At 55.7% G+C, this 24,867-nt stretch overlaps 1 protein-coding gene and 1 long non-coding RNA gene across 3 annotated transcripts in view; one reads left to right on the forward strand and one right to left on the reverse strand.

The window, feature by feature from the left end:
* The window catches only part of PDE6B (phosphodiesterase 6B), a 44,017-nt gene that overhangs the window by 13,814 nt on the left and 5,336 nt on the right, over positions 1 to 24,867 (forward strand). For both annotated transcript variants that reach the window (XM_033213369.1, XM_033213370.1), the window contains exons 4-17: positions 13,285 to 13,425; positions 13,513 to 13,587; positions 14,223 to 14,287; positions 15,976 to 16,042; positions 16,281 to 16,328; positions 17,799 to 17,948; positions 18,285 to 18,428; positions 19,120 to 19,185; positions 20,476 to 20,622; positions 22,173 to 22,280; positions 22,544 to 22,653; positions 23,144 to 23,231; positions 23,815 to 23,915; positions 24,157 to 24,264. In XM_033213369.1, the coding sequence (XP_033069260.1) occupies positions 13,285 to 13,425; positions 13,513 to 13,587; positions 14,223 to 14,287; positions 15,976 to 16,042; positions 16,281 to 16,328; positions 17,799 to 17,948; positions 18,285 to 18,428; positions 19,120 to 19,185; positions 20,476 to 20,622; positions 22,173 to 22,280; positions 22,544 to 22,653; positions 23,144 to 23,231; positions 23,815 to 23,915; positions 24,157 to 24,264 (1,418 nt within the window). The remainder of the gene's footprint in view (positions 1 to 13,284; positions 13,426 to 13,512; positions 13,588 to 14,222; positions 14,288 to 15,975; positions 16,043 to 16,280; positions 16,329 to 17,798; positions 17,949 to 18,284; positions 18,429 to 19,119; positions 19,186 to 20,475; positions 20,623 to 22,172; positions 22,281 to 22,543; positions 22,654 to 23,143; positions 23,232 to 23,814; positions 23,916 to 24,156; positions 24,265 to 24,867) is intronic.
* Positions 21,258 to 24,273, reverse strand: LOC117085002. Its single transcript, XR_004437748.1, has 2 exons — positions 24,230 to 24,273; positions 21,258 to 24,146 (listed from the first exon to the last, which is right to left on the reverse strand). It is a non-coding gene; the product is annotated as an uncharacterized LOC117085002 (long non-coding RNA).

Here is a 24,867-nt window from a genome sequence, read left to right on the forward strand (position 1 = left end):
GGCAGGCCAGCCAGGCATCCCAGCTCCTGGGGGATCCATGAGGCCCTGACCACAGCCCCACACACAACCATCAGAGACACACTTTTTTTTTTTTTTTTCTGAGACAGAGTCTCACTCTGTCACCCAAGCTGGAGTACAGTGGCACAATCTCGGCTCACTGCAACCTCTGCCTCCCAGGTTCAAGCGATTCTCCTGCCTCAGGCTCCCAAGTAACTGAGACTACAGATGTGCATCACCACCCCTGGCTAATTTTTGTATTTTTAGTAGAGACAGGATTTCACCATGTTGGCCAGGCTGGTCTCAAACTCCTGAGCTCAGGTGATCTGCCCACATCAGCCTCCCAAAGTGCTGGAATTATAGGCATGAGCCACTGCACTGAACCCGGAGTTTTTTTGCTGCTTATTTGGTGTTTTTACCTAGACAATCATGTCATCTGCAAACAAAGATAGTTTTCTTCCCTCTCAGTCTATATGCATTGTATTTCTTTTTCTTGTTTTATTGCACTAGCTAGGACTTCAAGTATAATGTTAAATGTGAGTGGTGAGAGGAGGGAGAATCTTTGCCTTATTCCCAATCTTAGGAGAAAGCATCCACTTTCTCACCATTAAGAATGACATCACCCAGCTAGGCACGGTGGCTCACGCCTGTAATCCCAGCACTTTGGGAGACCGAGGTGGGCCGATCACCTGAGGTCGGGAGTTTGAGATCAGCCTGACCAACATGGAGAAACCCCTGTCTCTACTAAAAATACAAAAAATTAGCCAGGCGTGGCAGCACATTGCTGTAATTCCAGCTACTCAGGAGGCTGAGGCAGGAGAATCGCTTGAACCTGGGAGGCGGAGGTTGTGGTGAGCCACGATTGTGCCATCACACTCCAGCCTGAGCAACAAGAGTGAAACTCCATCTGAAAAACAAAACAAAACAAAAAAAAGAATGACATTGTCCAGCGCGGTGGCTCATGCCTGTAATCCCAGCACGCTGGGCGGCTAAAGCAGGCAGATAGCTTGAGCCCAGGAGCTTGAGATAAGCCTGGGCAACATAGTAAAACACCGTCTCCCAAAAAATGCAAAAATGTTAGCCAGGCATGGTGGTGTGTGCCAGCAGTCCCAGCAACTCGCCACTGCGCTCCAACCTGGGCAACAGACACTGTCTCAAAAAAAGAAAAGAAAAGAAAAGAAAAAAAGAATGCCTTTAGCTCTAGGATTTTTGTTGAATTTTTAAAGTCTAGTTGAGGAAGTTCCCTCTATTTCTAGTTTGCTAAGTGTTTTTATTCTGAATGAATGTTGGATTTTTCAAATTTTTTTCTGCATTAATTGATATCATGTTTTTTTTGAACAGATTTTGAATGAGCTTTGCATAACTGGAATAAATGCCACCTGGTCATGTAGTGTAATTATTATTTTCATACATTGTTAAATTGGTTTTGCCATGTTTTGTGAAGAATTTTGGCATCTATACGCTGGGCATGGTGGCTCAAGCCTGTAATCCCAGCACTTGGGGACTTTGAGGCGGGCAGATCACAAGGTCAAGAGATCGAGAGCATCCTGGCCAACATGGTGAAACCCTGTCTCTAGTAAAAATACAAAAATTAGCTGGGTGAGGTGGCAGGCACCTGTAGTCCCAGCTACTCGGGAGGCTGAGGCAGGAGAATCACTTGAACCCGGGAGGTGGAGGTTGCCGTGAGCCAAGATCGCGCCACTGCACTCCAGCCTGACGACAGAGTGAGATTCTATCTCAAAAAAGGAAAAAAAAAAAAAGAATTTTTGCATCTATATTCGTGAGCTACATTGGTCTGTAGTTTTTCTTTCTTATAATGTCTTTATCTGGTTTTGCTATTAGGATAATTTTGACCTCATTGAATAAGATAGAAGTGCTCCCTCTGCTTCTATTTTTGGAAGAGATTGTAGTGAATTGACATAATGTCTTTCCTCAATGTTTGGTCAGATTCACCAGTGAAACCATTACGGACTGGTGCTTTCTTTTTGGATGATTATTAATTGTTGATTCAATTTCTTTAATACTCAGAGAACTCTTCAGATTCTTCTAATTCTCCTGGTGTGAGTCTTGGTAGTTTGTGTCTTTCTAGTGATCAGTCTATTTCATCTAAGTTAAAATCAAATTTTGAGGCATAGAGTTGTCAAAATCATTATTTATTTTCTTCTGCTTGCTTTAGGCTTAATTTGAAGTTCTTTTTCTAGTTTCTTAAGCTTTGAGTATTGATTTAGATCTTTCTTCTTTTTTATTATGTGCATTCAATACTATAAATTTCCCTCCAAGCACTGCTTTCCCTGCACCTGACAAATTCTGATAGGTTGTGTATTTTTACTCTTATTTAGTTCAAAATCTTTTTTTTGACAGAGTCTTGCTCTGTCAACAGGCTGGCGTGCAGTGGCGCGATCTTGGCTCACTGCAACCCCTGCCTCCTGGGTTCACACCGTTCTCCTGCCTCAGCCTCCCGAGTAACTGAGACTACAGGCGCCTGCCACCATGCCCGGCTAATTTTTGTATTTTTAGTAGAGACGGGGTTTCACCGTGTTAGCCAGGATGGTCTCGATCTCCTGACCTCGTGATCTGCCTGCCTCGGCCTCTAGAAGCGCTGGGATCACAGGCGTGAGCCACCGCGCCTGGCTGAGTTCAAACCCTTTTAAAAGGTCTCTTGAGACTCTGGCCCATCTGTTATTTAGAAGTGTGTTGTTAAATCCATTTTAAAGTTTTCAGCTGGGCCGGGCACGGTGGCTCAAGCCTGTAATCCCTGCACTTTGGGAGGCCGAGACGGGCGGATCACGAGGTGAGGAGATCGAGACCATCCTGGCTAACATGGTGAAACCCCGTCTCTACTAAAAAAATACAAAAAACTAGCCGGGCGAGGTGGCGGGCGCCTGTAGTCCCAGCTACTCGGGAGGCTGAGGCAGGAGAATGGCGTAAACCCAGGAGGCGGAGCTTGCAGTGAGCTGAGATCCGGCCACTGCACTCCAGCCTGGGCGACAGAGCGAGACTCCACCTCAAAAAAAATAAATAAATAAGAGAAACAACCCCTTTATCATGTTGTGATGCCCCTTCCACTGATCATTCTCCTTGTTCTAAAGTCCTCTTTGTCTAAATTAATATAGCTACCCCAGTGTCCTTGGATTCATTTTAGCATAGGATTTATTTCTTCATTCCTTACTTTTAAACTGTGTGTGTCTTTATACTTAAAGTGGGTTTTTTATAGACAACATATATATATATATAGCGTCAGGTCTTAGTTCTTTTTATCCACTCTGAAAATCTGTCAAGTGGTGTATTTAGGCTATTCACACTTAAAGTGATTATTGATATAGTTGGATTAATATATATACCATATTCTGAACTGTTTTCTCTGCGTTGCACTTCGTCTTTATTATTATCATCCCCTCTTTTTTCTGCCTTCTCTGGTTTTAATCGAACATCTTATCCCATACTCTCTCCTCTCTTAGCTTATCAGTTATACTTGTTTTTCTTTTTCTTCTTTTTCTTTTTCTTTTTGAGACAGAGTTTCGCTCTTTTTGCCCAGGCTGGAGTGCAATGGCGCAATCTCAGCTCACCACAACCTCCGCCTCCCAGGTTCAAGCGATTCTCCTGCCTCAGCCTCCCAAGTAGCTGGGATTACAGGCATGCACCACCACCCCGGCTAATTTTGTATTTTTAGTAGAGACAGGGTTTCTCCATGTTGGTCAGGCTGGTCTTGAACTCCCGACCTCAGGTGATCCACCTGCCTCGGCCTCCCAAAGTGCTGGGATTACAGGCGTGAGCCACCGCGCCCGGCTATACTTGTTTTTCTAAAAAAAATTTAGCATTTCCCCAGAATTTGCAATAATCATTTATGACTACTCTAAGCCCTCTTCCAAATAGCATTATACTGCTTCACTAGAGTGCAGCTATCTTACAGCAATGTACCTACAATTTCTCACTTCCACACTTACAAAATTTCTGTCATTTATTTTACTCATCCATGTGCTATAATCATGTAATATAGTGTTACTATTATTACTTTGAATAAATAGTTATTAGAGAAATTAAGAAAAGAAAATATGTTACTTTCCTGTCATTTATTTGTTTTCTGCTGCTGTTCCTTTTTTCACGCATATGCGAGTTTCCGATCTATCTCATTCTTCCTGTTTCCAAGGAACTTCTTTGAACATTTTCTGCAGGGCCAGACCACTGGTAACACATTCCTCAGTTTCTGTTTATCTGAGAAAGTCTTTATTTCTCCTTCACTTCTGAAGGAGAACTTTACTGGATATAGAATTATAAGTTAGCACATTTTTTTTCTCAACGCTTCCAATACTTCACTCCACTCTCCTTGTTTGCATCGTTTCTGATGAGCTGTTTCCAACGTCTGCTTCCACTCTTGGTCAGATGTTCCCCCACCCCCAGCTTCCCTCGAGGTTTTCAGCTTGGTTTTGTGCACTTTGAATATGATGTCCCTTAGGATCCGTTTTTTGGCATTTGTCTTTTTTCACAGCCACTGAGCATCCTAGACGTGCGGTCTGGTGTCTGTCAATAATGTTGGCAAATCTCAGCCATTGTTACTTCCAACATGTCTTCCCCTTCGCTCTTTCGGCTCCTCCCGGCACCCGCCGCCCGCTGTATCTGTCTCTCCGCTCCGCTCCCTCCACGCTCCGCTCGTGGTTCCCTCTGCGTTTCTCCTTCCGGACGGGCCGCGGCGCTCTGCATTTCCGCCTCGCTCTGCATTTCCGCCTCGCTCTGCATTTCCGCCTCGCATCTCCTGTGCTCCAGCAGCCTCCATCTCTTTGCTTATGTTACCGTCTGCTGTCGCCTGCTGCCTCCTTTTTCTAGTAGCTCCGTTAGCATATTGATCATCGTAATTTTACTTTTTTTTTTTTTGAGACATTGTCTTGCTCTGTGGCCCTGGCTGGAGTGCAGTGGCAGGATCTTGGCTCACTGCAGCCTCCGCCTCCTGGGTTCTAGTGATTCTCCTGCCTCAGCCTCCTGAGTAGCTGGGATGACAGGCACCCAACACCGCGAACCAGCTAATTTTTGTATTTTTAGCAGAGATGGGGTGTCACCATGCTGGCCAGGCTGGTCTTGAATTCCTGACTTCAGTTGAACTGCCCGCCTCGGCCTCCCAAAGTTCTAGAATTACAGGCATGCGCCTCCTTGCCCAGCCTGATCATAGAAATTTTAAATTCCCAGTCTGAAAATTCCCAACTTTGTGTCACATCTGAGTCTGGTTCTGAGGCTTGCTTTGTCTTTTTGGACTGTTGCTTTTTCTCACCTTTTAGCGTGACTTGTAATTTTTGGCCAAAGCAGGGACTGGGGCAAATCAGCCTTGAGTGTGGGGTTTGGGGTCCATCTGGCCCCGAGCTGGGCTGTATTGAACACTGGCTGCAGCTGAGGGTGCCGGCAGCTTCCACGCCCTTGCTTGTGGTTTGCTTTTGCTCCCATGTTAGCTTGAGCTGCCATAACAAAATACCACACACCAAGCGCCTTAGACAGCAGGCATTCGCTTCTGACACTTCTGGAGGAGGCGAAGTTCTAGATGAAGGTGCTGAGCAGTTCTGTTTCTGGCAAGGGCTCTCTCCCTGGCTTGCTGTGTCCTCATCCCATAAGGGCACCAATCCTCTCGTGGGGACCCCACACTCGTGACCTCACCTAACCCTAATCATCCCCCAGGGCCCTACCTCCACTCACCCTCGCATCTGGGGTGAGGGCTTCACAGATGCATGGGGGGAGGGGCACACAATCTGGTCCACAGCAGGGACCACCCAGCAACAGACCTCAGTTTTAAAAGTGTGGCTCTGGCCAGGTATGATGGCTATGCCTATAATCCCAGCACTTTGGGAGGCTAAGGAGGGCAGAACACCTGAGGTCAGGAGTTCCAGACCAGCCTGGCCAAAATGGTGAAATCACGTCTCTACTAAAACATACAAAAAATTAGCTGGGCATGGTGGTGTGTGCCTGTAACACCAGCTACTCAGGACGCTGAGGCAGGAAAATTGCTTGAACCCAGGAGGCAGAGGTCGTAGTGAGCCGAGATCATGCCACTGCACTCTAGCCTGGGCAAAAAGAGCAAAACTGCGTCAAGGAAGGAAGGAAGGAAGGAAGATCCAAGAGTCAGGCGTGTTTGCCCATTCTGTTGTCTGGTCACCCCAGCTCTAAACTAGGCAATAAGTGAATTGCCAACACCTAGGAAACCCTTTGTTTCTAGCTTCTCAGCCTGCAGGCGTGTGGAGACCAGCTCAAGGTTCTAACACGTGACCTTGTGTCTCCATGCGAGACTTTTGCACCAGACGTTGCCCAATCCTAGGAAAAGCTGTTTCTGGGCCTTCCCCTCCGAACGGCATTTTTAGGCATCCTGACGTGCAGAAGGCACAGGCCTGCCTCACGGCTCTTTTTGAAAATAAAAGCTTGTGATGAGCAAAGATTAGCCCCCAAGTTCCACCCAATGCCTGCACTTCGTCTGCCTCTTGAGCTGTGGAAGGAAAGCTGGTCACTGGGATTAAAGCAGCCTCCAGGCATTCACCCCTCCCTCTGTCTAGGGCTGTCACCTGGACAATCAGGAACTACCTTCTGTCCCAGGCACCCTCCGGACTGGAGGCCCCTGCCACTCCCTTTCTGAAAAGCCTCTCAGACACTCCCATCAGAGCCAGTAGAGGCCGCAGGGAAGCCATGGGTTAGGCCCTGCAGAGTTCAGGTTTCTCTCTGACCTGTCAGGACAGCCGCCAGTTGGGCTTAGTGGAGCAATTCCCACGGCCCAGCCGTCTGAGCTGCAGCAAAGCTGCGTGAAGGGCCTGTGGGTGCAGGGCTGCGGCTCCCACCTCCATGCCGGCCATGAGTCAGGACCCGATGGCTCCCTGCAAGGGCAGAGGACGTGCCCCGACTCAGGTCAGGCGTGGGAGGAGCGGGGGAGTCTTCCGTCTCAGCAGGTCTGACTCTTGCATCCTGTGAGCAAGCAGAGCCATTCAGAAGTGAGAGGCAGCCAGGAGGGGCGGGCGTGGTCTGTGCACACCCGGCAGTGGCGGGAGCCTGTTGAGCTGGCCAACTTCATGACTTAGGGCCCCACCATGATGCGCTAGATGGAGCTGTGCGGAGAGACACCCTAGCACAGCAACCCGTCTGCTGTAGCGAAGCCCCGAGCACAGGCAACAGTGACCCACAGTGGGGGCAGGATGGGTGAGCCTGGATGTCTATCACCTTTTCTTTTAATATAACTTTCTTTTTTTTTCCTTTGAGACAGAGTCTCGCTCTGTCACCCAGGCTGGAGTGCAGTGGCCGGATCCCAGCTCACTGCAAGCTCCGCCTCCCAGGTTCACGCCATTCTCCTGCCTCAGCCTCCCGAGTAGCTGGGACTACAGGCGCCCGCCACCTCGCCCGGCTAATTTTTTGTATTTTTAGTAGAGACGGGGTTTCACCGTGTTAGCTAGGATGGTCTCGATCTCCTGACCTCGTGATCCACCCGTCTCGGCCTCCCAAAGTGCTGGGATTACAGGCTTGAGCCACCGCGCCCAGCCAATATATAACTTTCTTAATATAACTTTCTAGTTTATAGGTTACATGATTGAATTGTAAAAATGGCTATGTTTAAAACTGGCTCTCAGAATTCCTGAGGATTCAACAACCAGCTCAGAATCTCACCGTGAGTGAGATGAAGCCCTCGGCCCTGATGCCAGGACACACAGTAGATCTGGCGGTGTCAAGGCCCTGGGCCCGGCAGGGAAACGTCTCCAGAAACAAGGCTCCTGGGGCTGGGGTTTCAGTAGGGACAAAGCCCATCCTAGCCACCAGGCTTCCAAGGGACGTTGGGGGCACCTGCTGCTGCTTTGAAAGTCCAGGAGTGCCATTCTCGGATTCCCCAGGCGCTCGCTGGGGTCTCTCACGCTGACCGCAGCCTGGGAAGACTGTTCGCTGGTGGGCCCACAAAGGCCTGGGGTTGGGACCACGTAGGCCTGGGCGCTTCCTCCCACCACGGCCATGGCCCCGGGCTCAGGCGTCGGGGGAGACGCTGGCCCTTCTCCGCGGGGTGGGCAGCCAGTGAGGATCCCATCTTCCCTGGCCCCTTAGGACCTCCTGGCCCCTCCTTCCCATACGTAATGAGAGGGCCGTGAGACAGCAGCTCCCCTTCCAGGGCCACATGCGTGTCTGCGCCTTCTGCCCCGCCGTGTCAGTGGGTCCCTCACTTCCAAGTACACCAGGCGGCCACCACTGTCACCCTGGTTTTACCCTGGAGCATTAAACCCAACCCCAGTCAATGCAGGAGGGGCACAACCACAGCTTCCATGCAGCCCAGAAGCCCAGGTCACTCGAACCATCCATGGGGGCTTGTGGATGCAGCAGGTGGTACGGGGGTGCTGGGATGCTGGGCACAGGCTCGGGGCAGGAGGGGCCCCACGGGACGCTGGGCAGAGGCTCGGGGCAGGAGGGACCCCCGTGGGATGCTGGGCACAGGCTTAGGGCAGGAGAGGCCCCCACTGCCCAAGGAGGGGATGAGTCCGGAAGACTCCAGGGTAGGCCTCGAGCCACACCTTGGAAAGGGGATGGGTCCCGCCCAGCACTGGATGTTTGACTTCACAAGTTCTCGACATTTTTAAGTCGAGACATTTCATGTAAGAATTGGGGTTTCTACATCTCTTGAAAGGCTGGGAGCTCAACACTGCTGGGTCTCCGGCCTCCTGGGCCACTGCCCGGGACAGGCAGACCCCAGGTGCGAAGCCTCAACCTGCTTTCTGCTCGCAGTCAATGGCCTCCTTCAGAGGCCTCAGGGCTTCCCTTTGATCTGGAGTTAGAATCGGGGGACGCTGCCCAGGAAGATGTCTGGGCCACCTGTGTGGGCAGAGAGGGCCCAGGAAGGCCCAAGGGTGGGGTCAGGGCACCAAGGGAACAGAGTGGAGGGGGTCCCCCAGCCCAGAACCACCCAGGCACCAAGACTCCCAGCAGTCAGGACAGAAACAGTTCCGGCACCCACACATGGGAGAGAGGGCCGGCGTCTGGAGGCTGTGGAGGCGAGAAGGCTGGCTTCAGGAGGCTGCGTAGATGCAGTTTCAAAGGTTGGAAGAGCCATTCCGAGGGCAGGGGTGTTGACGGGGGCACAGAGGAATGCCCTGAGCCTGAGCTGGCAGCGAAAATTTGCCCACTGCACACTGAAGATGCCTACACTTCAGTCAATTGCTGTGTGCACCAGCAGGCTTTTAACCGGAAAAATTTTTTTTTTTTTTGAGACGGAGTCTCGCTCTGTCACCCAGGCTGGAGTACAGTGGCCGGATCTCAGCTCACTGCAAGCTCCGCCTCCCGGGTTTACACCATTCTCCTGCCTCAGCCTCCTGAGTAGCTGGGACTACAGGCACCCGCCACCTCGCCTGGCTAGTTTTTTGTATTTTTTAGTAGAGACGGGGTTTCACCATGTTAGCCAGGATGGTCTCGATCTCCTGACCTTGTGATCCGCCTGTCTCGGCCTCCCAAAGTGCTGGGATTACAGGCTTGAGCCACGGCGCCCGGCCTTAACCAGAAAATTAAAAGTAAAAACAAGGAGGAAAGGCAGAGGCCTCAGGGTGGGGCTGCTGGGCTCAGACCACCTTGGACTCAGTGTTTGCCCTCACTGAGGCTCCAATGTCAACAGCAGTGAGGCTGTCACAGGCAGTGCAGGGGCTGAGGACGTTCGACCAGCCATCGACACTGTGGGGGGAGGGCTAAACCCTTTTTCCAATGTCCTTAGATGACTCCAAAAATTATATGTGAAGCCCAGCCCTCCCCTGAGCTCCAGCAGAGCGAGCTGCGGCTGTGCCCAATGTCCGGCCAGAGCTTGGTCTCCAGCAGAGTATCTGTGTGGTGGTCGCACAAGCGGCTCACACAGCCACACACAAGGGGCTCCCACAGCCAGGCACCCTTCGAAAGTGTGACAGGGGGCCGGGCGCGGTGGCTCAAGCCTGTAATCCCAGCACTTTGGGAGGCCGAGATGGGCGGATCACGAGGTCAGGAGATCGAGACCATCCTGGCTAACACTGTGAAACCCCGTCTCTACTAAAAAAATACAAAAACTAGCCCGGCGAGGTGGCGGGCGCCTGTAGTCCCAGCTACTCGGGAGGCTGAGGCAGGAGAATGGCGGTAAACCGGGAGGCGGAGCTTGCAGTGAGCTGAGATCCGGCCAGTGCACTCCAGCCCGGGCGACAGAGCGAGACTCCGTCTCAAAAAAAAAAAAAAAAAAAAAGAAAGTGTGACAGGCATTACTGCCTGCAACCCTCCCCGCACCCTGAGTGCAGAATGTCACTCTTCCTGTTTTACACGTGGGGACACTGAGATCCAGGAGTGAGCTGGCCTTCTGGAGGTCACAGGGCTGGCGGAACGTAGTGTCCTCATCGCTGTGTGTTGGGGAAATGAGGGCTGAGGTGCTCACCCTGCAGTGGGCGGAGGGACGTGCGGGGTGGGGGTGGGAGTGAGCCGCCCTCCCTGTGGCACACGTGTGGAGACAGGCCTCCTGGGGGCCACTGGCTGCAATCACACAGAGCCCGGAGGTCTGTGTTGGGCAGTAGCGCCACTGACAGCGTGGACGCAAGGCCCGCACGGGCATCAGCACCTGCACTCCCAACCTCACACAGGCTGCGGCCAAGGGGGCCTCGTGAGGCGGGACCCCCCGTGGGGTCAGACTGAATGGGGAGTGGGGGCCCCGGGGGGTTAGTGGGTCCCCAGGGAGGGCCTCCTGGGAAGGACTTGAGGCCAAGCCTTGGGAGGAGGAGGGCCCAGGATGAGGGCCTGGAGGCAGAGGCCAGGGCCCGAGCGAAGACGCTGAGGTTCACAGGAGAGAGACTGAGCGTGCGAGGGATGCATAGGGCGCAGGGGGTGGGACCAGGCCTCCACCTGCAGCTCTGGGTGAACCAGGCACGTGAGGAGAATGCACCTGGCAATTCCACATGTCTACAGCTGAACGTGTCTCCAAGCTGCAGGCCCTGGGATTATGAAGAGCGGGTTCTCCATTTACAGCCCAACTGTCTCCTGAGCCGCAGGCCCTGGGGCTATGAAGAGCCATCTCCATTCAGCAGGTCCCGGGGCTATGAAGTCTCCATTCAGCAGGCCCCAGGGCTATAAAGAGCAACCTAGCGGTCGGTCGCCATTTGCACCTGCTGTTTTCCTAAGTCCTGTTCTGGACCCACTAACTCCAGTGACTAAACTGACTTCTGCACATGTGCACGGGGCCAAAGCTCCTGACCAGTGCAGGGACACGGAGGGCTGGACATACTCAGATAAGGGCTGGGAAGCCTGGGAGCTTCTGCTGAGGGTGGCATCAGCAGCAGTTCCATGACCAGGACTGCAGCCAGGGAGGCTCAGTGATGGTGACTGCAGCCAGGGAGGCTCAGTGACGGTGACTGCAGCCATGGAGGCTCCGGGACCGTGACTGTGGCCAGGGCAGGAGAGTGCGGAGGCCACTGAGGAGGGTCCGCGCCCATCGGTGAGGCAGGAGTCAGTGTAGGCTGCAGACGGAGCGGAGATTGGAAGGCAAGAGTCAGGGTCATTGGAGAAACATGGCTCAGGAAAGGCTTCAGGGAGAAAAAGGTGTTGGACACCGTGTGGAGAGAGGCCAGTGCTTGGGGGCTGCTGGGGGGCCGGGCCTCAGCAGGGAGGGAGGGAGGGGCTCTGGAAACAGCAGAGCTGGCACTGAGGACGCCACCAGGGAAGAAGAGTGACGTGCATGGACCTGGAGGATGCCATTGGCTGAAAGAAGCTAGGATCTCACTCATGTGTGGGATCCAAAAACCCTGAATTCATGGAAACAGAGAGTGGAAACGGGGCTGCAGGAGGCCGGGGCAGGAAGAGAGATAGAGAAAGCAGAGACATTGGTCAAAGGGTGCAAAGAGTTCATTAGCTGGAGCTATGGGCTTCCAGGTCAGCCGTGCTGCTTGGCGGCCACCGCTGCCATTAACCACAGTACACAGGGTGCCCGGTAAGTGCAGTTTGCTTCCGAGGATTTATTATGTGGGAAAAGTTTTAAATTAAAATAACAATAAGAATGTAAAACAATACAGTAGAACAGCCGTTTTCATGGCATTGCATTGCACTGGGTGCTGAGTCATCGGAGATGGTTTAAGGTGTGTGTGCAATCTCTGTGCAGACTCTAGGCCATTTCATATCTGGGACTTGAGCATCCTCAGATTTTGATATCAGAGCGGCATCCTAGAACTAGTTTCCCTGAGGATACCGAGGGATGACTGTGTTGTATACCAAATTGCTAGAAAATCGATTTGCAATGTTCTCACCACAAAAAGTAAGTTGGTGAGGTGATGGATATGTTGAGTAGCTTAATTGAATCTTTCTGCAACAAATACATAGATCAGAACATCACACCAAACCCCGTAACACATAAACCCCATAAATACACACAATTATTCAAATGAAGATAAACTAAAATCATTAAAATCAATGTATTGGGAAATAAAGCTACGAACGTCTCACTGCCCTTGGCAACAGGAGAGCCTAGTCCTGTTCCCACCATGAGCTGAGTGCCAGGGGATAGAACTTCAGAAGGCCTGGCGGGGAGAGAGCCGGGCTAGGACGCCGCAGCGGAGGAGAGGGAGCTGGCACCACGCAGTAGAAGACCCAGCGGCCGCCGTGAGTGTGAGAAGGCGGGGCCTGGAGGGGCCTGGGTCTGGACCTTGACCAAGGAGGCAGAGAAAGGTGGACCCAGGAGGGCTCTGGGGTGAGTCTGAGCCTGGCAGCAGCACTAACCCAGCAGCCAGGGACCCGTGCGGTGGGACGTCCTGCGCAGGGTCTGGCCAGGACCTCGTGGAGTGCATCAGCAACGCTTCACTCTCAGATGCTTAGCGGAAGCCACAGGAGGCCCCACGTCCAGAAACCATGGCCTGATGTTCTCAAAGCCCAGCTCGCCACAGGCGGTTCGAACTGCAGCAGCCGAGAGGAAGAAGGGCTGGTCGGATGTCTGCCTCTGTAGGTCCAAGCGGCGGATTCCACTTCCCACTCATCCACTTGTGAGTGATCAGAGGATGTTTACCTCTGAAGGTCAAAGCAGCAGATTCCACTTTCCGCTTGTCCACGTGTGAGTGATCAGGGACGTGACCGCAGCCTGGAGGCCTCACTGCCAGCCAGTTCCCAGGCCCCGCGCATGTGGGTGCCACACGCTCAGATGAAACCTGGCCATGGAGCCACCAATCAGGGTCTGTGCCGGGCTCCATGGCTGGGCAGGTGGTCAGATGCGGGAGCGCACCTATGTGTCAGGCTTGAGTTGACCCCGTGCTGCTGTGGTCAGACAGGTGTGAGGGTGGGGTGGCCGCAGGTCCACAGGTGTGCCCCTCCCTGCAGGTGCTGCTGTGGTCGGCCAACAAGGTGTTTGAGGAGCTGACGGACATCGAGAGGCAGTTCCACAAGGCCTTCTACACGGTGCGGGCCTACCTCAACTGTGAGCGCTACTCCGTGGGCCTCCTGGACATGACCAAGGAGAAGGTGAGGCTTTGACGGCTCAGGGACCCCCTACCTGGCCTGGCCCAGGTCCCGCACTGACCGCCCCACCCTCACCTCTTCTCTGCCCAGGAATTTTTTGACGTGTGGCCTGTGCTGATGGGAGAGTCCCAGCCGTACTCGGGCCCACGCACACCGGATGGCCGGGTGAGTCTTAGGGGAGGGGCCCAGGGCCCGTCCACATGCCTCTGTTTCCCTGGCTCCAACTTCAGGGCAGGAGAGGGAGGGATAGGGGTGGGGTTTGGGGAGGTGGGAACTGGCGGGTGGGCTCCCGGGTGCCTGTCTGTCGTCTCCACCAGGCTCCCCTACTGCTGCGCTCCAGGGATGGGGTATCCAGGGCTGGTCCCCGAATGAGGGCCGCCAGGCTGGCTGTGAAGGCCCACATCGGCTCTGGTTGCGGGGACTCCTGCTGCCCCATCTCCCTGCGTGGGACCTCCTGTGCACGTGTAGGATGCATGTGCGTGTGTGTGAGAGTACGGGCCCAGCTTGTGCGTGGGATTGTGTGGGACACAGACTGGGAAGACAGATCTAAACCACGGCGTGTGATGCGTGTCCCGTGAGTATTGGTGACGGTCTGCTTGTGTGTGGACGTGGCTGTGAGTGCGCCCGCGTTCGTGTGCACAGCGGAGACATCTGTTCATGTGTGTACACATGCACGGTTACATGTGTGGGGGTGTGCATGTGTGTGGCTGTGTGTGGCTGTGTGTGGCTGTGTGTGGGCATGTGGGAGCCCCTTGGAGCTTGGCCAGGCAACCCACCGACCAGGGTCTTTTGTTTTTCAGGAAATCGTCTTCTACAAAGTGATCGACTACATCCTCCACGGCAAGGAGGACATCAAGGTCATTCCGTAAGTGCCGAGTTTTGCCAGAAGCATCCCCGGGGGAGGGACCACCCCTCAGACCTGGGCTCAGCCTCCAGGGCCATCCTCCCAGGGCCTCCCATGGTGTGGTCAGCAGCGCTGGCCTGGTCCGGCCCCACCTGTGGTGCTCTGTGTGCCGTGGGGCATAGTGGAGTGGGGGGTGAGACAGAAGCCAACTCACTGTTCTGGGAGATGGTGAGGAGGACGTGGGCAGCGGAGGAGCCTGAGTCACTGTGGACATCCAGAGTGGACGTCCAGTGACCAGGCAAGCTGTCCAGGTGGCCTCGTCAGCACCAATTGAGCATGAAGGCCCCAGGACCTGACCCTGTCTTCACCAGCCCAACCCAGAGAGTGGAACCTCCAGCCGGGAGGCCGAGTCTTGGCCCTGTGGGGCTGGAAGAGGAGGGAAGTCCAGTCCGGAGGTCAGGGCAGAACTTCAGCCGAGGGAGGGACAGCTGCGTGTCCCAGTGGCCCTGTGATCCCACAAGCCTATCGGGACCCCATCCCCAGACCTCAAGCAGGAACCAGGATCCAGGTGCCAGGCTTGAGCACAAGTCAGGGTCAGGGTGGCAGGGCAGGCACCAACGCTGAGTCCTAGAAGACAGGCTGAAGCCACACGGCCTCCAGAGAGGGAAGGGTTCCAAGAGGGAGGGGCCCCAGCATGGCAGCATGAGGAGGAGGAATAAGGAAGCACAGCCGTCCTCCAACCCACACCCTCGCCTCCTCAGCCCCCTGGAGCTCAGAGAATAGAGTAAATGCTGAGGATGGCACACTGCGCCAGAGACCCTCAGACCCCTGCACACATGCCCGGTCCATCTGACTCCTGCACATACACGTCCAGCCCAGCCCGGTCCCTCTAACCCCTGCACACACATGTCCAGCCCGGCCTGGTGCCTCTCACCCCTGCACACACATGTCCAGCCCGGCCTGGTGCCTCTCACCCCTGCACACACATGTCCAGCCCAGCCCGGCCCCTCTCACCCCTGCACACCTAAATCCAGGCCAGCCCTGCACTTCTGACCCCTACACACACACGTGCAGCCCAGCCTGGTGCCTCTCACCTCTGCATACACACGTCTAGCCCAGCCCGGCCCCTCTCACCCCTGCACACACAAGTCCAGCACGGCCTGGTGCCTCTCACCCCTGCACACACATGTCCAGCCCAGCCCTGCCTCTCTGACCCCTACACACACACGTCCTGCCCAGCCCAGCCCCTCTCACCCCTGCACACACACGTCCATCCTGGCCCGGCCCCTTTCACCCCTGCACACATACACGTCCAACCCAGGCCTGGCCCACCTGACCCCTGCACACACACGTCCAGTCCAGCCCGGCCCCTCTCACCCCTGCACACACAAGTCCAGCACGGCCTGGTGCCTCTCACCCCTGCACACACATGTCCAGCCCAGCCCTGCCTCTCTGACCCCTACACACACACGTCCTGCCCAGCCCAGCCCCTCTCACCCCTGCACACACACGTCCATCCTGGCCCGGCCCCTTTCACCCCTGCACACATACACGTCCAACCCAGGCCTGGCCCACCTGACCCCTGCACACACACGTCCAGTCCAGCCCGGCCCCTCTCACCCCAGCACACACACGTCCAGTCTATGTGTCCCCTGCACGCACACATCCAGTCCAACCTGGCCCATCTGACCCCTGCTCTCTGCCCGCAGCACACCCCCAGCCGATCACTGGGCCCTGGCCAGCGGCCTTCCAAGCTACGTGGCGGAAAGCGGCTTTGTGAGTCCCGTGCTGTCTGGAGCCCCCACAGCCTTACCCTCGCTGGGTGCAACGATGTGTGCTTGTCCTTGTCTCTGCCACATCCCAGGCCCCTGGCCAGCCTCCATGTGCCTCAACGAGCCCCCAGCTGCTCTGCTTTGCCTACTTAGAAGCTCACCTCAGGGCCACAGAGGCCATTTTAGATCATGATAGACCCTCAGCTGCTTTGGATGAAATCGTTTTTCTGATCCTTTTTCAGATTTGTAACATCATGAATGCTTCCGCTGATGAAATGTTCAAATTTCAGGTATCTGTCCATGCCTCGGTAGAAATTATACTTGCTTACAAAAGAAGAGATTTTGATTCAGCAATGATGAAGTGAATTAGTTTTTGCCACTTAAGAAACAACCTCAGCCAGTGTGGTGGCTCACGCCTGTTATCCCAGCACTTTGGGAGGCCGCGGCAGGTGGATCACCTGAGGTTAAGGGTTCAAGACCAACCTGGCCAACATGGTGAAACCCTGTCTCTACTAAAAATACAAAAAAGAATTAGAGGCTGGGCACGGTGGCTCACACCTGTAATCCCAGCACTTTGGGAGGCCGAGACGGGTGGATCACGAGGTCAGGAGATTGAGACCATCCTGGCTAACATGGTGAAACCCATCTCTACTAAAAATACAAAAAAAAAAAAATTAGCTGGACGTGGTGGCGGGCGCCTGTGGTCCCAGCTACACAGGAGGCTGAGGCAGGAGAATGGCGTGAACCCGGGAGGCAGAGCTTGCAGTGAGCTGAGATCCGGCCACTGCACTCCAGCCTGGGCGACACAGTGAGACTCCATCTCAAAAAAAAAAAAAAAAAAAGAATTAGAATTAGCTGGGTGTGATCTCAGCTACTTGGGAGACTGAGGCAGGAGGAATCGCTTGAACCCGGGAGGTGGAGGTGGCAGTGAGCTGAGATCACACCACTGCACTCCAGCCTGGGCGACAGAGCAAGATTCCGTCTCAAAGAAACAAGTTTGAAGCCCCAGCAGCTGGCCAGAAGCCTGTATTTCATGCTCACTGTCTGGAGGTCGGCTGAGGCTCAGTGGGGCTAAGCTGATCTTAGCTGGACTCGCTGGGTTCGCTGGGCCGGACTGGGCTCAGCTGGACAAGGGTTTGAGTCTGCTCCACGCACGTTCATCTGGTGCTGCATGGGCAGGGTAGGCTTACTCCTGGGGAAGGTGGAGGGCCAATCGGGCTGGTCCAAACACACTTTGTCCCTGGGGGCCTCCTCTGGGAACCAGCCCACCGTGCATATTTCACTGGCCCAGCCCAGGACCTGTGGGATGGGAGACAGGAGCAACCACATCATTCCCAGGGTCCAGGGCACATGAAAACATGAGGCCCCTTGATTAGCGATTAATTATGAAGAACTTTAAGAGGGTGACAGCAGAGCACTGAGCCACACACGGGACGGAGAGCGGGTCCTCGGGACTCCAGCCCCACACGCGCCCGTGAGGCCGTGACCGCAGCCCCCACACACACATCCGTGAAACCAACCCTGGTGGGAGAACGGCCTCCACCTCCTCCAGTGGGAAAATATCATGACACAAAAACCATGGACATAAACTCCAAATGCAAAGAGGGAGAGAGGGAGAGAGGAAATGCAGAGAGCAGAGGCAGGAATGAGAGTCCAGTGGTCACGGCTCTAGGGGAGAAGACGTGAGGTCACTCTCCCCCGCCACACTGGGTCAGGGCCAGCCTCAGGGCGGAGCTCAGCTCTGGCCACTGCTCCCGCAGGAAGGGGCCCTGGATGACTCCGGGTGGCTCATCAAGAATGTGCTGTCCATGCCCATTGTCAACAAGAAGGAGGAGATCGTGGGGGTCGCCACGTTTTACAACAGGAAAGACGGGAAGCCCTTTGACGAACACGATGAGGTTCTCATGGAGGTAAGCACCTGGGCAGACGTGGTTCCGCCGGGGATGCCCTGCCAGGGGTGGGGCCTGTGCCGTGGGGGGGCCTCCCCGCCACGCATTCAGCCGTGTGTGCGTGCTCGTGTGCGTGTTGTGTACGTGTGGTGCAGCGTGCGGCCAGGGAGAGGATGACAAAGGGCCCCCCGGGGGCAGGGGACTCTGCAGGGCACCCGGGAGACCCCGCACGGAAGCACTACCACACCACGGTGGCAGCCCAGGACCTGCCTGCCGAGCCACGGGGCCCGGCACACGGGCACACGGGAGGGGGCGCGCCAGGAGCACTGAGCGCCGGTGACACTGCCACCCCTCCAGTCCCTGACACAGTTCCTGGGCTGGTCAGTGATGAACACCGACACCCACGACAAGATGAACAAGCTGGAGAACCGCAAGGACATCGCACAGGACATGGTCCTTTACCACGTGAAGTGCGACAGGGACGAGATCCAGCTCATCCTGGTGCGGCGGGGGCAGGTCGTCCAGGGGTCAGCCAGGGGTTACGGCTGTGCGGTGGGAACAGGTCACCAGGGGTCACAGATGTGTGGCAGGGGCAGGTCGCCCAGGGGTCATGACTCCCTCTGTGCAGTGGGGGGCCAGGTCACTCAGGGGTCACAGTGGGGCCAGGTCACTCAGGGGTCATAGTGGGGGCAGGTCGCCCAGAGGTCACAGGTGTGCAGTGGAGGCAGGTCGCCCAGGGGTCATGGTTCCCTCTGTGCAGCAGGGTCAGGCTACCCAGGGGTCACAGCTCTCTCTGTATGGCAGGGGCACGGCCCTGGGGCCAGAGCCGAGGACAGCCCTGGCATGCCCCCTGAGATTTCTCTGTCTGCATAGCCCCGGTACCCCTTCCCTGTGCTCAATCTCCCCAGCCAGGGGCCTTGTGTGGCCAGAGCCCTCCTGGTCATCATGAGAGAGTCCCATCATTATCCCTGAGGACCGTACAGCAGTGCCCAAGAGACAGGACAGGTGGGACAGTGAGCAGGCCATGCCCACAGTCGTTTGTCTCCAGATCAGAGGCTGCCAGGGCCTTCCCAAGGAGAAAGCATGACTCTTGGCAGCACCTTCCTCCAGCTCACACGGGGTGGTCGCACTGCGGTCACCCTGTCCCACACGCGAGGCTCCTTCTTGTGACGCATCTGTGTCTCTGTGCTAGCCAACCAGAGCACGCCTGGGGAAGGAGCCTGCTGACTGCGATGAGGACGAGCTGGGCGAAATCCTGGTAAGAACCTCGCTCCCATCCCTCCCGTGGAGGCCGGCCACGTGTGAGGCTGGGAGGAAGAGCTCTCCATTCTCCGGGACCCGAGGGTGCTTTGCACACACAGTGACATCGGGGATGTTGGTGCTGTGTGTGTGTATACTTGTGTACCTAAGCACCTCAGTGTACGTGTGTCTACCTAAGCCTGGCTTTCAGTCTCAGCCAGTGTGTCTCTGAGTGTGTTTGCAAGACCAGAATGTGGGTTTGATGTCTGCACTCCTGAGTGTATCTTCGTGTCTTCCTGTCTCCTCTGTGCTTTGCCAGATGTTTAGTCTTCACCAGATGTTTAGTGGGCCTGACTTGGACTAAGTGCCTGTCTATGTCATCTCTGCTGTTGAGTGCCTAGGTGCCTGCAACACCCAGTGTGTGTGCATCTGCATGTGTGCACACACGGAGGTGTCTGTGTGCATGTGTGTGCACATGTGGGTATGTAGTGTGCATGCGTATGAGTATACACGTGTATATATGTGGGCGTGTGTGCACGTGTGTACACACGAGATGTGTGTGCACACATGGGTGTTTATGTGTGTGTGCTCGTGTGTGCACAGGTGGGTGTGTACTGTGTGTGCATGTGTGTGCATATGGGTATATAGAGACACATGCTTGTGTGTGTCTCCCAGAGACCATTGCTGGATCAGTGTGGGGATTACATGGTGTCCCCATCATCCTGTGTCTGTCTGTGCAATTCACCCAGAATCTCCCCGGGCCGTGCGCCTTGTGAGGAGGCCTTGGGCCGAGCTTGGGAATGTGCCAGTGAGTCCACTGTTGTGTGTGTTACCTCATGGCTGTGTGTGAGCCTACATGTGTGAGTCTGCACGTGTGTGCCTGCGTGTCTGTGGGTGTGCCTGGGTGCTTCTGTGTGTGCCTGTGTGTCCACACTGGTGCCTTTGTATTCACGGGAGTGGCCGTGTGTCCAGGTGTGCCTGTGTCACGTGTGTGTCTGTATCCGTGTGTGTGTGTGTTTCTTTTCATGTGCACGCCTTTGTGTTTTCTTATTTCAACAACATCACCCTGTCCACCCAACTGGGCAAGTTCTTCACTGTTGGGCCGCAGGGTAGAAGAGGGGAGAGTGAGGCTGAGTCACGGGGGCTTGTGAGCAGCCTGGGATACAGGCTGGAGCGCCGGAATGACACGTCTCCTCATAGATGCCTGGGGTGTCTGAGGCTTGACAGGGGATCCCAAGGGAAGAAAGGATGAGAAGTAAGTGGGAGCTGTGGCAAGCCAACTTCCCTCAGCCCACAATCCCTCCCACAGAAGGAGGAGCTGCCAGGACCCACCACATTTGACATCTACGAATTCCACTTCTCTGACCTGGAGTGCACTGAACTGGACCTGGTCAAATGTGGCATCCAGATGTACTACGAGCTGGGCGTGGTGCGAAAGTTCCAGATCCCCCAGGAGGTGGGAGACACTGCAGGGCGCATAGTCAGGTCCCTGAGGGCGCCCAGGATGTGAGGATGGGGATGTGGGCAGGGCCTTATGTTCCCCAGAAGGTGAGGGGGATGGGATTGGGGGTTCCAGATCCCACAGGAAGTTTAGAGGGCAGACATGTTCATCACAGAACAGGTAAAATGCATACGGGAAGTAAGCATAAAACAAATAATTGGATGGCTGGATTGATGGGTGGCTGGGTGGGTGGAAAGCAGGAAGGAAGGAGGGAGGTCAGGAAGGAAGGAAGGAAGGCAAACAGGTAAGCAGAAAGAAACAAAGAATAAATGAATGGATGGGCAGGTGGCCAGTGGTGGTTGGATGGTCGGATAAATGGATGGATGGACGGGTGGGCCAGTGGCGGTTGGATGGTCGGATAAATGGATGGATGGGTGGATAGGCCAGTGGTAGTTAGATGGTTGGATAAATGGATGGATGGGTGGGTGGGCCAGTGGTAGTTGGATGGTTGGATAAGTGAATGGATGGATGGATGGATGGAGAAGTGGGTGGATGAGTGATAGATGAGTAGGTGGGTCAATTCATGAATTAATAGATGGGTCGATGAATGGGCGAATGGATGGGTGGACAGCAGATGGATGGTGAATGGGTAGATTTGAAGTTTTATTATTAGGAGTTCCAAGCAATTTGATCACTAGGCACATCATCTGGCAATAACAGGGGATTTGGTGTGGGGTGCGGAGGAAAGGGGGGCATCCCATCACCTAAACAGAGAGCACAAAGTGGCCCTCCAGGTTTGGCCACAGCGGCGCTCCTTGGAGACCCCATGGGAAGGACGGGATGGCTTTCCCAGCCCTCGTCCACAGCTCTGTGCCCTCCCTGGGTTCTCCTGCTCTGCCCTGCTTCCAACATTGCATCTCAGGGGGCTTCCCACAGCCCAAGGAAGACAATCAATCCTCTTTTCTCATGCCCCTGTGAGAACAGGTGCAGCAGGCTGGCATTTTCAAAATAAATTTTACTAAATACTAAGGGAAAACACTCAAGAAAAGATGTATAGAAATATGTGCAGAATGAAAGATATTTCCAAATAATTTTCTGACCCTAAAAATCACAATGGCTGTAGGAAGAGCTCCCAGTGACCATCATTCTCTTGCCCTGCAGACATCGGCTCTCCCATCCCAGCCTGCAGCCCGCATATTCTGCTCATTCAAATGTCCACGCCTAAAACTGACATCTTAAAATATGCTGTATCCCCAGGGGTCCTCCTCCCAGCTTGAGGCCAGGCAGTCGGATGGAGGCTGGGCAGCCCCTGAAGGCTGGGGCTGTTCTCAGCTCCTGCCCTGCCTGGCTCCACCCCATAGGTGCCAATGTGGCAGCTTCCTACCCAGGAAGGTCAGCGGAGGCCAGGGGGAAACGCAGGGATGGGGAAGGTCGGGGAGTCCAGGAGACAGGGTGTGGGGATGACGGCACGGAGCAGAGCTTCCACCATGCAGTCAACCACATGTACCACTCTGGTGGGACTTACACACTGGCCGCCGAGCCCTGTGTCCTCTCCGCTCCCCTAGGTCCTGGTGCGGTTTCTGTTCTCCATCAGCAAAGGCTACCGGAGAATCACCTATCACAACTGGCGTCACGGCTTCAACGTGGCCCAGACGATGTTCACGCTGCTCATGGTGCGTGGCTGCCAGAATGACCAGGGTTGTGCGGGCCCTCCTGGTACCAAGGGCAGCGCTCATGCACCCGGAGGGATGAGATGGGGGTCCTCCCAGGGCAGAGGGATGGAGGAGGGCAACGCCCTCTGACACCGCGCACCCCGCCTCCCAGTCCTGCAGTGGTTGGAGGGCACCCGGGCTGACTCCTCTGCCATCCCAGCCCCTCACCACTCCCCACCCTGCTGGAGCCAGGACTGGTGAGCAAGGCGGCCCTGTCTCTACAGACCGGCAAACTGAAGAGCTACTACACAGACCTGGAGGCCTTCGCCATGGTGACAGCTGGCCTGTGCCACGACATCGACCACCGTGGCACCAACAACCTGTACCAGATGAAGTAGGCACCGCAGGCGGGCGTGTGAACTAGCCCTACATCAACTCCACGCCCTTGGCATGAATCGGGCTCCGCATAGCAGACTATGTAGAAAGTGGAGTCCACCGCCAGGGCAGTGGTCCACACCCGTACTCCAGCACTGTGGGAGGCCAAGGCGAGCAGACTGCTTGAGCCCAGGAGTTCGAGACCAGCCTGGGCAACATGGCAAGATCTCTCCTCTACAAGAACTTTTTAAAACATAGCTGTGTATGGTGGCGCACGCCTGTGGTCCCAGCTACTTAGGAGGCTGAGGTGGGAGGATCACTTGAGCCCAGGAGGTCAAGGCTGTGTTGAGCCATGACTGCACTACTGCACTCCAGCCTGGGTGACAGAGCCAGACCCTGTCTCAAAAAAAAGAAAAGAAAGAAAGTGGGGCTCATCTGGAGGGGCTGCAGAGCACAGGGTGGGCTGAGGGCAGGTGCCATGGGCCTCACCCCCACCGCCTGTGTAACAGGTCCCAGAACCCCTTGGCTAAACTCCACGGCTCCTCGATTTTGGAGCGGCACCACCTGGAGTTCGGGAAGTTCCTGCTCTCCGAGGAGGTTGGTATCCTCATTTTCGGTGTCTGCTGTGGGCGCTGGGGATGCAGCGTCCGCAGGACCGCAGGGCCCTATCCTGCGGAGCAGGGTTCTGATGCGGAGGGTGAGCACTGGGTGGGTGAGCACTGGGTGAGGGCGGCAGAGAAGGCCCAGGGCGGAGGCTGGGAGCTGGTGCATCGGAGGCTCTGGGAAGACGCTTGCGGGGCTGGATCCACATCTGGAAAGGACCCCTCGTGGGGTGGGGGTGGAAGCCGAGGGGGAAGCGGCCTGGGACCCACCAGCGGGGGAATGAGGGGCAGCTGAGCTCTGAGTGGCCCCCGAGGACCTGGACCCTCAGCGGCCCCCTCCCTGCCCTCCCCGGTGGTGACCTCTGAGGCCATCTGCGTCCCAAGCTGACGACCCCGGGCGGGAGCCGCTGGCGGAGGATAGGGCACCCAGAGGAGGGCCCTGAGCAGCAGGCGGATTTAGGGGTCCCGCCCACCGAGGGCGTGAGAGGCACAGGCAGCTGGGGCGGGGGGGGCGGGGTCCCCGGGCACCCCGAGAGGTGACCGCAGGGCGCCTGACGCGCTGGGCACGACCTCCGCAGACCCTGAACATCTACCAGAACCTGAACCGGCGGCAGCACGAGCACGTGATCCACCTGATGGACATCGCCATCATCGCTACGGACCTGGCCCTGTACTTCAAGTGCGCGCCTTCCCGGGAGGGGCGCCTCGCGGGGCGGGCGGGAGGCCTGGGACCCCCAGCAGACACGGGGGCGCAGCGGCCGTTTAGCCCGGGGGACGCAGCCCCGGATTCTGTCCCTGCCCGCCGGCCCCGCACGCCCCGATGGGGCCTCGCTCCGGCTCCGCTCCTCCCTGCAGAGGGGCGCTTGGGGCGGGGTCTCCACACTTGCTCCCACCTGCACCTCCCTTGTTCCTGGGTTCAGGAAGAGAGCGATGTTTCAGAAGATCGTGGATGAGTCCAAGAACTACGAAGACAAGAAGAGCTGGGTGGAGTACCTGTCCCTGGAGACCACCCGGAAGGAGATCGTCATGTGAGCGCGGGCGGAGGGGGCACGAGGGCTGTCCTTCCCCCGCAGGGACCCGACCCACTCATCAGCTGGTGAACCCTGCAGCCCTCCCTAGACGCTCTGGAGCAGGAAGAGCCGGTCGCGGCAGCTCCTAGAGGCCTGTGAAACGAATGCACCGTCCTTATTTCCCCGCGACTCTCAGGGAGACGGTGCCGAGGTGGGGAGTATACAGGCACTGCCTTGGTCTGTAGCCCTTGGCAATAACTTACTTCATTTTGACTTTCCACTTTTTCACCTGTAAAATGCTGATTCACAAACAGTGCCTCCCCAGCCTGGTCCCAGGGACCCAGTAAGAAAATGCATATAAACCAGGTCTGGTGCAGTGGCTCAGGCCTGTAATCCCAGTACTTTGGGAGGCCAAGGTGAGTAGATCACCTGAGGTCAGGAGTTCGAGACCAGCCTGGCCCACAGGATGAAACTCCATCTCTACTAAAAATATAAAAATTAGCCGGGCATGGAGGCGGGCGCCTGTAATCCCAGCTACTCGGGAGGCTGAGGCCCAAGAATCGGGAGGTGGAGGTTGCAGTGAGCTGAGATCGTGCCATTGCACTCCAGCCTAAGTGACAG

This window comes from Trachypithecus francoisi, unplaced genomic scaffold, assembly GCF_009764315.1.
Source record: "Trachypithecus francoisi isolate TF-2019V2 unplaced genomic scaffold, Tfra_2.0 Lachesis_group1, whole genome shotgun sequence".
Taxonomy (NCBI): Eukaryota; Metazoa; Chordata; class Mammalia; order Primates; family Cercopithecidae; genus Trachypithecus; species Trachypithecus francoisi.